The sequence below is a fragment of the Haliotis asinina genome, chromosome 5 (assembly GCF_037392515.1).
Source record: "Haliotis asinina isolate JCU_RB_2024 chromosome 5, JCU_Hal_asi_v2, whole genome shotgun sequence".
Taxonomy (NCBI): domain Eukaryota; kingdom Metazoa; phylum Mollusca; class Gastropoda; order Lepetellida; family Haliotidae; genus Haliotis; species Haliotis asinina.
Window position 1 is genome coordinate 15,613,082 of NC_090284.1, and position 16,472 is coordinate 15,629,553.

The 16,472-nt window shown below is 38.2% G+C and overlaps 1 protein-coding gene across 1 annotated transcript; it reads right to left on the reverse strand.

Annotated features, from left to right (window-relative positions):
* Positions 1 to 13,491: 13,491 nt before the first annotated feature.
* LOC137283398 (pleckstrin homology-like domain family A member 1) lies at positions 13,492 to 14,080 on the reverse strand. The gene is made up of 2 exons (XM_067814862.1): positions 13,998 to 14,080; positions 13,492 to 13,759 (listed from the first exon to the last, which is right to left on the reverse strand). Exons 1-2 carry the CDS (start codon positions 14,078 to 14,080, stop codon positions 13,492 to 13,494), a joined length of 351 nt encoding a protein of 116 aa, XP_067670963.1.
* Between the last annotated feature and the right edge of the window lie 2,392 nt (positions 14,081 to 16,472).

Genomic DNA, 16,472 nt, shown 5'->3' on the forward strand with positions numbered 1-16,472 from the left:
GTCGTGAACCTGCCGTGAAGTATGTCGCGAAGGTATTACTAACAATATTTGAAACATCAGTGGTTTGATATTTGAACATACTTTAAAAATTCCTTACCAATCACTTGGATGGTAAGCAAACCACATAAGTGTTAAAATGACAGATACACTTTTGTTAGGTAGAATTATCTGATCTTGATACTCATCTGCTGTATATTTCTGTATTAGTGAAGACCAGGTCGTCTTGATGAACAAATGGAATTAAAGTCATACAGTGAATTAGTCTTGGAAAAGTTGATTCCTCTCGAGTAGTATTCCAATCCCTTGAGGTTGCCTTCAGCAACCCACGCCTGCTATAAAAGGCGACTATGCTTGTCGTAAGAGGCGACTAACGGGATCGGGTGGTCAGGCTCGCTAACTTGGTTGACACATGTCATCGGTTCCCAATTGCGTAGACCGATGCTCATGTTGTTGATCACTGGATTGTCTGGCCCAGACTCGATTATTTACAGACCGCCGCCATATAGCTGGAATATTGTTGAGTGCAGCGTAAAACTCAACTCACTCACTAATTCACCTTGAAGGGAGTTTCAGCTTACTGCCGGGAGTGATCTTGTTCACAGGGTTGAGTTTCCTGAAGTGAAGTCGATCACCGTTTTTACATTTCCTGCTGTGCAGTTGATGTATGTTTTTACACTATTGTTAATCCCAGTCTGGTTCCAGAGTGCGACATGTTAGTTGTCTAACATGACATTTGAAGTTTCTTTTTCGGGGGTATTGTGGAAAAAACGCATTAGTGTAGACACTTGATAAGCTGTATCAGGTGTTGGTAACTGCTTAAAGCAAGTGCAAATTCGTGACTGAACATTTGCAAAGCCTTTTTTGACAATATCCTATGCATAACAATGCATAGGTTGACAAAACATATTATGTCTGACAAAAGTCTAGATATTTCTCTAGAATAATTTCCCCAAGGACTTTTCATAAAACAAAAGCTCCTCCTTTTAGTAGAAGTGTATGTCCTGAAGCCAATATTGTAACCAGATTGAAACCTCAACATATCAAACATGCATTGTTCTGTTACTCTGAAGAAGAATCAGCAATGTGTCGTGGCATAGTAATGTAATTTAGTATTGCATTTATACAGCTCTTAATAAACTTGCAGTAGGCAATGACTATTTCTGTTAGAATAGTGTTCCCATCATCTTTAAACTACTTCCATTCGTTTTTCATTTGTGTCAGTATGCATTTGAATGACAGAATTGGAGGTTTGCACAATTTCCCAGACAGACACCAGCTCGGTATATAACTCAAGGAAATTAGTGAGTGAGTAAAACTTTCACATCGGCAATATTTCAACCATATCGTGACGAGAACAATTAATTTTATACAAAGAATTAATGGTAAATTGTAAAAACCTGTCAACGAAGGACAATGAAATTACAATTCCTCAATCCGAAACAAACCTTGTCATGAGAAAAGTAGCTAAAAATGCATGTCCCTACCTGCAGGTGAAGGATGTGTATCGCTTTAGGTCCTTATTCAAGCAACATCCTGAGTTTCTGACATTTTCGTTATACCATGTTTGTTATTCTTCATCAATATTATCTCATTTCATCCAATCTGATGTATAGTCTCCGACTTGAGGATATTTCAAGTAAGAATGAAGGCCCTGTGTAGTAAATGAATATCGTTGACGGGAGTAAACTGATTCGGTTGTTCGGTACGATGATACGGCTGATGGATTGCCATCGTATTCCAGCTGAATTGCACATGCCACTTAGTCACTACAATGTCTTGTGCAGAAAAAATGTTTTTGAGGAATCAGTTCGTAAGTTAAGCTACAATTCGAAACAAAGAAACAAACAAATTGTTACTTGTTACGGACTTACAAGGGTACAACAGAATGTTTTCTGACAAATTCTACATTCTTAAGTACTTACAGAGCTGAAAACAAATAATGGTACACCCACATGCCCAAGGCGAACTTCAGAAACCGTTACAGTTACTTTGGGGTATAACCTTCCTTTTATGTTTCCATGTTGAAACTGAAATGTTGGACGGAAATCAGTCTACAAACTACGTTTGAAACAAACAACAACAAAAGAAATGTGATGCATTAAATAATCATACTGAACGATTGACAAATCAAAGGTCACAAATCAATACAAAGGCATCGATATGACAATAATACATGGAGTGGCAGTACAAATTCAGAGGCAGTACAATACAAAAACAGTGATCATAACTACACGATTAAAATGGAAATATTCCCCTCACAGATCAGTAATCCACACAATACTGGTCTTCCGGTGACGTGAAATATAATGTGAGATAAGAGGTAATTGCTAGCCCCCCTTATGCACACAAATTGGTATTCTGTGCATTAGAGGATGGATCTACTCCGTTCTAGCACCTTCCAAATATCTTTCGTCGAAATATCTCAAAACACTGCACTTACTAACTCGAGAGGTACAACGTATAATAGGTGAAACATTATTGCAAACCTTACGACACTATCTCATGACACGTCTGATACAATGTTGAACATGTGCGCCAAGGGTAGAAGACCATACTGCATCAAACCTTTCGAACTAATATGTGAAATCAGTACTTGTATCTTTGTCATTCCTCCAACGAAAGTGTCTAAGTCTGTGCAAATAATTAGGCTTCAGATATACCTCTTTTAATGCACATGGCATTACAGATGTTTGCATGTAGTCGTTTAATTATGTATTTTATGTAACATCTGTGTTGATGTTTTTTGGTAGATTTTAAGAGTTTCGTGTATCAACGAAACAACAATAAGTATTTTCATTTTTCAATTTATGAATCTGTAGGGCAGGCAGGTCGGATCTCTCTAATATGTTCACTGTTGACGCTTTAAAAGAAAACTGAAAGCAGTAATGTATTAAAATGTAAACTAGTGGGAATGAATCCTCTGAAACAGTACAGGTGTAAAGGATCAGTGTCACAAGATTACGGCAAACGACAATATCAACATCTACATGACTCTATAAAGACAGGGTATCTTTCTTCATCCAAGTGAGTGATTTTAAAAATTTCAACTTACATCGGTTTTACACCATGCCAAACGTATTTCGAAAATTGCGTTCCACGAGACACGTGGCGTCGTTTAATACAACGTAGCTGTAGTATATTTGCCATTTTAATTTGTGGCTAATCTTGCGTACAATCGCCAACAGCTGAAGGGATGGTGTAAATTCAGCTAGGGATCATACAGGTAGCAGCTGCACTGTAAGTCCCCCAGGCACCTTCAGTTGTTGGTGATCAATAACCCATTTTACATGGTATTGTCTAAACGTTTCTGTTTATAAGAATACACACTACCTAGTTTTAACTCTTCTAGTGATACTTTAGTTATTTATGGTCCGTCGATGACTGGTCCTTTAACTACTTATATTTATTGTGTATCGACAACATTTCTCGTCATTATATGGCTGCAATATTGCCGATGTGACGGTAAATTCTAACTCACTCACTTTCAAACAACAGAAGTCCAATCTTCAGCTGTAACTAAACCTAAAGTCTGCCAGAGGTTCTCGATTTCAAAAACGCATCCAGGGACAGACCATCATAACCTTTTTGTAAGCCATTTAACAGAATATATGACTAGTCCAAAGCAATACCTTCCACCGTTTCAGTTCAGAGTAAACACCATTAAAATCATTTCAAATTCTGGAGTGAACATATTGATCTCCCCATCAATTGTGACTCAGCTGTGTATCATCCATCGCTTGAAGGAAAAGTATGTCTCACTGCTCATGTGGAGACAAATGATAGCAATAGCATGTCAGGTTGATTCAGGGATACATGTGGGAGCTGAATACCATGCCGGCTCAGTTTTCCTCAAGCAGTTTCAAAATCTATACATTTATTATCATTAGTGTGTCAAAAACGTTTTCGCCGGGTCACTTGAAACGACATTACCTTCGCAATTACATAGCGTGCTTGGACTGTGTATACACAATCATTCAGTGATATCTGCAGGCCTGTCTGAATTTGGTACTGAGGCGATGCCATCTAAACATTTTTGTTCATCTGTTCGTTGATTTCAAAAGCAATAACCAGAAGGTTTTTCATTCTTAAATATACATTATGTGCCCGACCTTTCTCTGGATTGATTTGAAAAGAGCAAGTGGCTTACAAGAATTGTTTTCTCCAAAGAAAGGTTCAATAAATGTATCGTGTGTAATCGGAACCACTGAAGCAGTCTTGCAGGAAGAACAAGGAATATCCTGAATTAATGAACGAGCAAATGCGACACAACTTCCACTTTAGGATGTTTAACAGCTGCCCCACATGACCAGATGTTAAACAGTAATGTTGGACCTCAACGGACGAGAAACCATATCAAATGCACCTCTTGCAATCAAGTTGTGAGTTTGTCATGACCATTCGAACTGTGCCCTCTACGAACAACGGAATCTGAAATCTGCTTCCTGTATTTGCACTTGCTATTGTGTTTTTGTGTTCTGAACATTCAATATAAAGATAACTATAATCAATATACAGATGTATATGAATTTCTCAAACTGAGGTAATTTCAATCAGTGTTGTTGGTTGAAGAGGGAGAGCGTTAATGGGCAAGGTAATCCTAAAATCTAGGAAAGTAATAAATAAGTAACCAATATGAACTGGTTCGTCTAAGAAAATTTCAATCCTAATATTGAAGATTTACCATTTGTATTTGACTCGAATGACCAACCTTTTTCCTAGAAAATCCTACCTTACGTGGCAGAGAATCCATCACATCAATTACATCTCAGCTTTGAAACACGATGATTAGGCTGATAATCATTTGTTGATATCGACCATGCTGAAAATATGATATTTTTTCCATTGCACACAAAATGTAATTTCACAATTTGGTTCATAAAAAACGAAATGTTGGATGTTAATAAATCGTACTCATCAATGAAGCCCTAGGACCTGACAGAATAAGCCATAGTTTACATAAAAACGTAAAAGACAATAGTAATCTCTTTTTTCAAGAAAGGTGACTGCATCATTGTACTAATTATTTGTGTTGTATAAGTATTAATATCAGGTGGGTCAGTTTTCTGGACTCCAAATGTGTAAATCATCAGGTTACACAGAAAACCTTCGGCATTTTATACGCATCTAAAGCCTTAGACTACGTTTTTTAAAAAATATTTAATGCGATGCAGCGCTCAGCAATATTCCACCTATATGGCGAGTCTGGACCAGAACAATCCATTGATCAACAGCACAGATTTAATTAATTTGCATACGAGGACATATCAATGAAGAGTCTGACCACCCGACGCTGTTTTAGTACCCCTGTAACGATATTGGCTGGTGAAATTCAGTTCGAACCAGGTCCCCAGGGGTTCCCTTGACAACGTGATGCAGACAGGCCGCAGTTAAAGCTGGAAAGGTTTATAAGAAAAACTTTTATATTACGTAACTACTTATACTTATTTGTTAATGTATCACTGGCGAGATATTTCAGAACTGATTTTTTCAGTCATTTCTTCTATTGTTCATACTCACAAGATAATTTGGGCTTTGAAACTAAGCCGTTTGCTTATGACAAGTGAACATCATTGGGGGTACATCCATGTGTGATAGAACAATTAAAATTATTCATAACGGAAATCTAGCTTCACTAAACGAATGGGTTATCAATAAGCCAGAGTACGTGTCATATATACAACGTATACAACCTAAACATGTAGTATTCGTTGAACAGCTTTATGTTGACCATAGACACTGTCAATTGATGAGAATTTCATTGGGAGATAGATATACTGTAAAATTCGAGTGACAGATCGGATAGATTACATTGAATGCAGCAAACATTGTTACTAGACCAAACTATACATCACAGTCCTCATTCTGTATCGACATAGTTATGGAATGTATACAAGATCGTAGAAGAGAGGAAAATTCTGAATTTGGTATGAATAAAAATGAACATGAGTCCTATACTACTAAAATATACAGTAACTTCTTCAAATTCATGTTTGAAAAATATGCGTTAACCGGGAAATATCACAATCGATTGTACAAAAATACACCTTTCACGTAATTTTCTCTCATCTGCTGTAATATGCAACTAAATCTAAAAATGAGGATACGTGAAAATACATGTGATGCTTGTTTTCAATGTGTGTTGTTAATAGTAAAAGGAAAGATGTTACCTGCAAATGTACCAAGTATAGTTAAAAATAGACCAGTTTATATCAGCTTGAGAAATGGATTTACCAGGATAAACTAATTACTGACTGTTCATTAATGTAGAGATACACATGGATCTTGTTCTTTCTGTAATTCGGCTGTGCAAATGAAGCAGATGGTTTCCCAAGTTGGGAGACGATTTGTTTCAAATCCATTAATTTTCTGTAAATAAAACATAGTGGAAACAAAAAGAGGTTAAACACTGTAATCGACCATGTTACGCACATGCTTTGTTACTGTAATTTCTATGCACTGTGGGACCATCTGGTTGAAAAACAACCAAAATCATATGAATGTCAGTGCAACAAAACCGTTTTGCGTTCGAAAAGCAAATGTAGACATGAGACTGTGTATGATACTTACGCTGGTTATTTCTTGCTCCAGGCAGACACGAATAGATGTTGGCACATAGCCTTAAATCAATACTGTACATCACTGGTTACAGTTCCTGGTTCTGCGTGCTCTCCAGTGCAAGATAAGTGTGAGACACTAAAACTCATTTTCTGAAAAAAGTGACATGAGGCTTTAAGCATGAGAAAAAAACCCAAACTTCTGTACCTAAAATGTCATATCGAAATAGTATGTGCGTCTTTTGCTGTTGAAGATTGAGATAACACAATATCGTTTAGATCTTTATACGATATCAATTTGCAATCGCTTGCATCCAAACCGATCACGAGTATATTGTTTTATGTGTATATAGTTAATGAGTAAGTGAGTCTAGTTTTACGCCGCACTCAGCAATATTCCAGCTATATGGCGGCTGTATATAGTTAATGATAACAAGGGAGGGGAATGCATGACTGTATAACAAAGCATGAAATAAAGACGTATTTCCTGATGAGAATGAAGTGTAAAGTCTCTGTCACCGATATTCCTGCAATACCAAGTTGGGTCATTCGAGCGATTCCAGTGCATCGGTCTGGATTCTTTGAATCCCGGAATTCTGGATAGGACATAATGGACGGGGAATAACATAACCCTAACATGTTAATGACTCTTGTTACACCAGTAAGTTAACCGAGGAAGACATCTGCCAAACTTCATCAGTATTATCAACATTTGAACTGAAAGCAAATGATATTTGACGTTTTCTGACAAAATAGAAAGTGTAATTAACTGATAACATCTTAATATATTAAATGTGATGGTAAGACGTTCTGACCTTTAGAAGACATCGTTATGGGCACCAGTGGTGTTCCCCGTTTATCGGATCCTTTTCCTTGAGCACATGAATCAGAAATTCTTCCCTGGTTGGTAAATACAAAACAAGGTAATTTAGCGAAGAAATAACACGCTTCTTAACATAACCATCAAATGGTCATATCACTTTCACCGCTTTATCCTTCTGAACTTGAAAACAAAGAAACAACTGAGACCGTCTTATGCGTTTCATTTTAAAATCTGTGAGTAAGGTCCAGTATGGCATGAGGAATGATTTCAACTTCCCCAAATTGACCTTCATGTCAAGCGATACAGTTGCGACATTGCTGGGAGTAGTTGTAAACAAACAGACAAACATATGTTTGCAGTCGCAATTGAAAAAAAACATCTGTTAAAGCAGAACACATCAGAAATATTCGGCAAACAGCACCCATCCTAACCCAAGTTACAACGTTAGTTCCCGTCTGAAAGTTCGCAATGATTTGCAGAAAGTACGCATGCAAAACTGACGCATTGCTTAGACTGCCAGTGATATATTTTTGCTAACACACTGAACATGTAGGTAGCTTTTACGGAATGGTCATTTCTATTTGATGAGAGGACATATATTTGTTCACATTTACATGTATTTGCCATAGAGGATATTATTCATTTTGTATGCATATAATTTCATATGCATTTAATGCCACTACTGAAGCTTTTATTGTGGAGATTTTCCAGTTTATGTGACCCGTGAAGGTCCGGAGTAGAATAGGCCTTCAGCAACCCATCGGGTGGTCAGACTCGCTGACTTGGTTGACACATGTCATCGGTTCCCACGCAGATCGATGCTCAAATTGTTGATCACTGGATTGTCTGGAACAGACTCGATTATTTACAGACCGCGGCCATATAGCTGGATAATGGCTCAGTGCGGGGTAAAACTCACTCACTCACTTACACCTGTTTGTGTGCAATATTGTTTTCATAAATTACATAAAAAGATATGTATTCAAACAGATTACAGTGTCCTTGAGATATAAATAGTATTGTTCCTAATTGTAAATTTTTAAAACAATAGTATCGTTCCTAAATATAAGTTTGGAATGCAAGCATAGGTATGTTCCGTCTTACCTCATTTGATTCCATCAGACATCAACGAAGCGGACTATTGCCTACGCTGCATAAAGACGTTTTCAACGGTAGTATATTTTATTACATTTCTTTATAAACTTGGTTAACAAGACGAAGTAAAATGTTCAAGACGGAAACTATTCAGATGCACCAGTGTCACGCAAGTATATGCAACTAATGACTTCCATTTACCTGCATGTTCCTGATGTTTTGTTGCATAAACAGTACCAGCTGACATTGGATTTTCGTCAATGCAACAACCGATTAATATTACAATAAGTTACTACAAATTGGTTACAAGTAAACAGACCAGCAAAGGAAAGTACACGGGTGTAATTGCTACTTCAATCCAAAACCACCGCTCTTACTAGTAAAGTTATTGAAGAGCACTGATTCTACAGAACGCAACCATCATGTTCCATTTGCGAAAATGCAATTACAAATATTTGTACGTGTTTGGCACGAAGTTTTGCAAAATCGTGATTAGTGTCCGTTGCACGAGCACTTCTCCTTCAGAGGGTATAAAACCTGTTTGTCGTAAACAATCAATCAAGAAGAACAATCACTGACAAAACTCTTACGATAAAATGCCAAGACTGATGTCGGCGCAACGATAACGGCCACAGGAATGCCACAAATGGGTGCTTCCCACAGCCATATTGCAACGACATTGGGTTGCACAAGACAAACCATAATTCGGCTGCTTAGCGTCTCAATATGACAATATAATAGGCCAGGTGATCGACCCAGAAGTGGATGTCCAAACTTCACACCACCTCAAGGGGATCGCTATATGCGGATGTTGACGGTTGAAGGTCACATCATTGTGTTATCGCATGAGCCGATTAGCAGTGACAAAACTACATCGTGCTGCTGGCATATGGGCCTATCAACCGCTGCGTGGAACGGACTTTACCTTCCAGCATCGCAGGCAGCGTCTGCAATGGTCATCATTACATGGCTGTTTATTGTTACTATGTCAATTTGCTGTTGGAACACGTGTATTGTAGTGTGCTCTAGTGTGCTTCAACGTAGATTTTCCTTAGATCAAAAGCTTTTCTTAGTTCTATCTTACTGGAAGCAATACAACCTGTGTATTTTCTTTTGCTTGTCAGTTTATATACGTTGAACATGTATTCTGCCCTCACGTAACAATTGCTGTAACAACCTTTCAGTCATTTCAGGATATCACCATTACTATTTTATTTATTCATTTCAGGATGTTACCTTTACGATTTTATTCATTCATTTCGGGATAATACTTTGACGAATTTAAAGTTCATAAACATTCTCAAATTCCCTCACAAATGCTATACCTTTCCATACAACTTTCTGTAGAACACCGTTTCACTATTTCTCGTAAAATAGTATGAAAAAAATAGAGTTAAATGTGTCTGTCACTGCGGAACACAGAATAGCCATCATTTATTCGTAGAATATTTGTTGTTTTATTATGACTAACTATCAGTACCATCGCCAATGGCTTAAGGGATGATATATGTGCAGCTAGGGTCCATGCAGGTAGACAAAGTCCCTCCTCAGAGTGGTGGTCTACTCTCAGTTGTTGGCGATCCTCAGCCTTTTTCATGTTTCATTGTCCTAATCTGGAGTCTTATTTTAGAGATATATGGCCGTCGATGGCAGGTTTTTATAATTCATTAGAAATTACTGTCTAATACCATTAAATGTTCTCGTCACAATGTGGCTGAAATATTGCCCATGTGCCGTCAAATCTTAAATCACTCACTCACTCACTTAATCTCTCACATAATATTATTCTCATATTCAGCATTCCTTTGCCTTTCCAACTACTGCATAATTCTACCATTATCAACTTCCCTTTTGCTTCATTCGTTTTAATCTGTACAGGAGTTAGTAGGTAGTAGACACGTGTTGGTTTCCATGGCAGCTGACGATATGGCAAATTGATATTTGACATACTAATGCTTGTCCGAAAACAAAGCACAATTTAATGTTACCGATAAACATAGGATGTCACTTATGTCTTCACTGAGTAAAAGGGTTCTTTGTCGGGCAGGAGATGTAATACATTATGTAAAGCACATTTTAAGCCTGTACTACAGAGTAATCATATAATATAATTTACTCTGACGAATCCATTTACGTATGTAATGGACACATTTGCTAAAAGCAGATTTCGTTGTACGAGTTTCGATTCTATGATAAGCACTTTCACAAACTTTCCAATAAATGCAGTGCTAAGAACATCCTTAGTAAATGTTTAACTGCATGTGTTAGTAATCTGTCATTGCATGACTGAATAATTATCACTGTGTGAAAGAATTAGGAAACTTTAGAACAACATTAAAATTAGAACAACGAGAAGCAGAGACAATACGACCCTTTCATCAAGACACATTTCAGTTTCTTAAAAGAAAAGTACTGTTTTGAGTTGTTACAATTCGGAGATTGTCCGCCTGGCTAGTCGGAGAGAGATAGATTCATTGTTCTCATTTTACTCTCACAACTTATGATGCGTTATTAAGCATCCTTCTCAACTATGAGATCAGTTAAGAAGCATAACTGCTTAAGTGTTCATTTAACTGTTTCAGTGTTCATTTACTGCTAAGTCTCAGGTTCAGTTCCCAATGAAGGTACAACGTGCGAAGCCCATTGAGCCCACTGTGAACTGAAAATATTGCTAAAATCGCTTAAAAACCTACCAACTTACTCTTAAGTACAACAACAGTGAGTGTTTTATTAACAGTTTCAACAGTGTGTCAGGCCTTATCTCTGGCAGACAGCTGGGTGTTGAGGAAAACCGGAAGTGATGCCAGTCTTAGAAGTTCATCCCATAAACACGGGTAACCTGAAGACATTACTCTGGAGCGCCGTCACCGCAATCACAATATTATTCATCGCAGTGCTGAGACGAACCATGTTCCCTCTGTGGCATCAGTGTCAGAACCCATATTGATTTGTTATTGGAACTACTACAGGAAGTTTCCTATGCAGCAGTGCATGACGCCGTGACCATATTCTGGGAAACGTCGCCAGACACAATGTTGATGTATATCCTGCAACGGAAGAATAGTGTTATGTAATGGCATGTTTGACCTTTATGCGTGCTAGAAGAACTGCACGGGTTTAGCACCAATGTACCGAATGGTATTCCAAGAGTTCATCGCCGAGAATTGTCATTCCTCATAACGAACTAGCACACTGACGCTTACGTAAATGATATTTTATCATCGGCGATGGCGAACTGTGTTAGTTTCAAACAGAGGGAATTGAGAGTTGTTGTTTCGCCGATATTGAGTTACCAGTTCAACGGTTTTCACACTTGAAGTGACGCAGTGGTAACTCAATGATGTTAAACATCTCGCCTGGAAAGATTATCGAAGTGTAGATAACTGACATGAGGTTATGAGGTCTAGTTGTAATGATGCCTACATAACTACTTGCAATGTGAAATGTTGGCTGTACTCCACACACCATTAACAAATTAACTAATTGAGTTCGTTACATAAAGAACCAATTCCCTTCCATTGATTCGTGCACATCGACTTAAAGCAGATGAACCCGTCCTATGTGTTTCAGGTTTAGACCTATGCATAAAGATTCTTTGAGATAAAGAACATACAGTATGACAAACGGGGTGACTTTTAGACAGTCAACTTTCACTTCATCTCAAACAATTTTCCAACAGGTCCGAACTTTGGTGCCAACACATAATAACTTTTGAGGTACAGTAGAACAGGTTCCAAGCGTTATGAGACTTTAGCCGGGAGTTTTCCGATTAAGGTTACATATGCATGACACCAGTGATGTGTTATGACGATCATGAGGGGGAAATATCATAAGTATATTAAGTATAAGTATGAAAAGTGATTATTTTGACTTTCCAGAGTTTTCAAAGGTCAGCAAGCTGAGTTTTGTTTGTCAAAAACCTATTGTCAATATGAGTGTAATTATGCATGTATAATGATAACGTGGCTTTTACGCTTTTTCGCTATATATTTAAATCTATATAACTGGCTGTTTTGTTTTGAACCAACATATTGTCTTTGTTAGATAACCTTGATATGACACCGCATTTGACATGTTTAATTAACACAGATTATCATAGTCATCTAGGTGCTTAAGCAATGAGTCAACAGGATCTGCTCATCAGGGGTAATTAAAAACTGTAATACATTTATATAAAAGAATAACAAACATATTGACATTTTGACTGCTATAAGTCGACATTATATGGTTCCACAAATCAGTGGACAGCCCTTTTATTCTAAACGGCGAAAACATCATTTGAAATGATGTAAGCGACAGTCATACTTTCGCTTCCGGACTGGTTCCCGGCACAATGTGCCTTAGGACATCTTGCCTAACGGCCTATTTTTTTCATTTTGTACTGTATACAGTGATTTCATTTGACGAAAGAACTAGTCTACTTGTTTTAAATTTCTGTAGCTGTGATAATCTAGTATTTTTCTGTGATTCGATGACAGGATTTTACGTTCTAACCTTATTGATTTTCAGATAGTTCTCGTCACGATATGGCAGATATATTGCTCATGTGACGCTAAATAATACCTCGCTCACGCACTCTTGCCTAAGGTAAAGACAGAACCAAGCTCGAGTGTTGTCCGCAAAACGGTCGTTTGCACCTAAATGCCTGGCACATGTTTACCCCGTGATTGTTAGTTTAGACCAACATTTATGGTTTAATCTCTGAGCGCAATGCAGTGTAAAGTCTCGCATAATACTGCATTGATGAAATAATGAAAATTCACTTTATTTGTCAGCCCCTTTTGGCATTATTTGACAGATGTTTATTGATATTTATATTCGTTTATCTGTCACAATGAATATAGCAAATCAGCATGGTCACGTTGCCACCCACTCCAAATTCAGGGAGAACACTCATGCTCCGTTTCACCATTCTCTCTGCTTGAAGAATCTGCGACTCTGCTGCCCTCTTCCTGTTTCAATGACGTCTTCATGTCTGTGAGCAACAAGATCTGTTGACGGAGAGTCTTCTGGTTGCAGCTATGGTTCTTTTTCCAGCTGTGGTTCTGGTTGTGGTTCTTGTTCTGGTTGCAGCTCTGGTTCTGGTTGCAGTTCTGGTTCTGGTTGTGGCTCTTGTTCTGGTTGCAGTTCTGATTCTGGATGCGGTTGTTGGTTCTGGTTGCAGCTCAGGTTCTGGTTGCAGCTCGGGTTCTGGTTGCAGTTCTGGTTCTGGTTGTGGTTCTTGTTCTGGTTACAGCTTTGGTTCTGGTTGCGGTTCTTGTTCTGGTTGCATTTGTTCCAACGGTCCCTAGTATTGTGATTTACCTTCAGGTCTTGGTGATGTATAACCCGTATTTCATGTTACTATTTCATGTCCAAATAGTGCTACTAGTTTTAACTTTCCAACTGTGATATTCTAGTTGATCTACTGTACTTTGACGACAGGTTTCTATAATATATACATATTTCATTTCAATATCAAACATATTCTCGTCACGATATCGATGAAATATTGCCGATGTGACGTTACATATTAACTCACTCACTCTATTGCATTTCTGGTTGCCTCTTTGGTTGTGGTTGCATCTCTGGTTTTGTTGGCAGTTCTTCTTTTGGTTGCAGATCTCATTCTGATTGTTGTATACACTAGCAATATTTACAAGCACTGTTGTCAGAACAAACACCGAGAATGCTATATATTTATTTCAGGTAATATGTAAAAAGAATTTTTGTTATTTTCAGAGATGTTCTTAAATACATAGGAATTGATGGGAATTTGTGAACCCACCGAGTAAACCAGACATTTTATGTAATCCCTGAAATTTTCAGTGATCTTACAAGATCGACGATTTAACATATTCACTGTAACGATGTAAAGGTAGTGGAAAAATAAAACAGGTGGTTATTGATATGAATGCCTACTAGACAATTCCCAGTTCATCTGGTTTCATTTTGGTCTTAGATGTTGACAACAGAAACGCCTTTTTTCAATACCAAATGCAAAAGTTTGTTCCGACAACGTGGTTGCTTTTATTATGATTGCAGCCTTTCGGCTTTTAATCCAGACTGACATTGATTACCAACACCAGTGTTAGTTAATGGGTTAATATTTAATGTCACAACGGCAATATTACAGCCATATCGTGACGAGAACATACGTGATATAAAAAAGAAATATATGTGCTTAAGAACCTGTCGACGGAGGACAGTAAAACCACTAGACTATCACAGTTAGTATTAAAGCTAGCATGGAAACTTATAAAAATATAATAGTATCACTATTTGGACAAAACAATATAGAAACAGGCCATAGATTGCCAACAACAGAGGGTAGATCACCATACAAGGGACCATGGGAACTTTCAATACCTCTGCTACCTGCATGGTCCCTAGCTGGATTTACACCATCCCCTTAGCTGCTGGCGACTGTATGCAAGATTAGCCACAAAATGACACATATTCTACGGCTAAAAAAGTGGAAGATTCAATCTTTGGGACTTATGTACCCTCTCTGGAGGACAATAAGTGTTAGGTACTTCAACCCCCTTCGAGGATACAGTCGCTAACAATCTTAGTTGCTAATTCAACTTCCGATCATAAAATATTTATCTATTTACAAGTCCTGTAACAAATCTAATTCTTTTAAAAACGCAATGATTAAATGATACCAACACCAGTGTGTTTGCTGGTGAAGAAGCATGTCGACCAAACCTACCTAAAAAGACAGACTTGGTAAAATGTTCAGTATGACATTCGCGAATATGAAAATGCACGTGCAGAAACGTGAAATCATCCGTGTATTGAGACAGTCGCTATACCACGAGAGATGAGGGAACAGAGTCTTGAGGCCAGTAAAGTTGGCCAGGCTGCACGGAGGGTTGCTAAGCATTTTGATGTCCATATTTGGATAATCTACCCACTGCAAGAACGGTATCACACCACTAGCAGCATCTAAGCCCATCCACACACTCAACAACCTGAAGTGACATCACAACGTCAAGACTGACATATTGTGCGAAAACCATCTTCAGGATCGCTTCACCAGAGCCACGGGAACTGCTCGGCAGACCACCACAAGAGACCCATTAGTCACGATACAGTGCGTCGAGGTTTGCGCGAGAAAAACTCTGCTGTCACCGCTCGTTAGGACCGACTGCAATGGTCAACTCAGCATCGAAAATGACGTTGTCGACAATGGAAAACTATGTTTTTTTTGGATGAAATAAGAAATTGTGTTGCGATAGCCGATCCGATGGCAGAGTGAGATTATGGCGAAGGTACGGGGAACGCTTTTCCAATGCGATTATTGTTGAAATAGCTTCGTAGGGTAGATCCAAGCGTCATCGTGTGTGATGCAACCGGCCTGCACCAGTTTGTCGGCCCCGTGGTGTTTCAGAATCACGGTCAAGGACGATTAAATAGTATGGCAGCTGCTCGCTATACTGACCAAGTCATAAGATCCCACGTTGTATCATATTTTGAACGTCGCAGAAATCACATCTTCCAGCAAGACAACGCCGTGCCCATACTGTCGTAGCAACAGTACGTAAGTCCCAAAACGTTTGAAGTAAATTTAAACTCAACAGGATTTTTGGACGTTGTATTCTTGTATTTTCATTTTGGGTAACGTTTTCCTACAATGTAAAAGGGATTGTGTAAATCCAACTAGGGTCCATGTAGGTAGCAAAGGTACTGGAAGTCCCGGTGTTCCTTAGTCTCCTGATCTTCCCTGTGATGTTGGTAATTGGTAATCTATAGCCTGTTTTTACATTGTTTTTTTTAAAAATGCACCTATATTCCACTTCAGTGTTAAATGCCCTCGTCACGATATGGCTGAAATATTGCCGATGTGACGTTACATATTAACTCACTCACTCTATTGCATTTCTGGTTGCCTCTTTGGTTGTGGTTGCATCTCTGGTTTTGTTGGCAGTTCTTCTTTTGGTTGCAGATCTCATTCTGATTGTTGTATACACTAGCAATATTTACAAGCACTGTTGTCAGAACAAACACCGAGAATG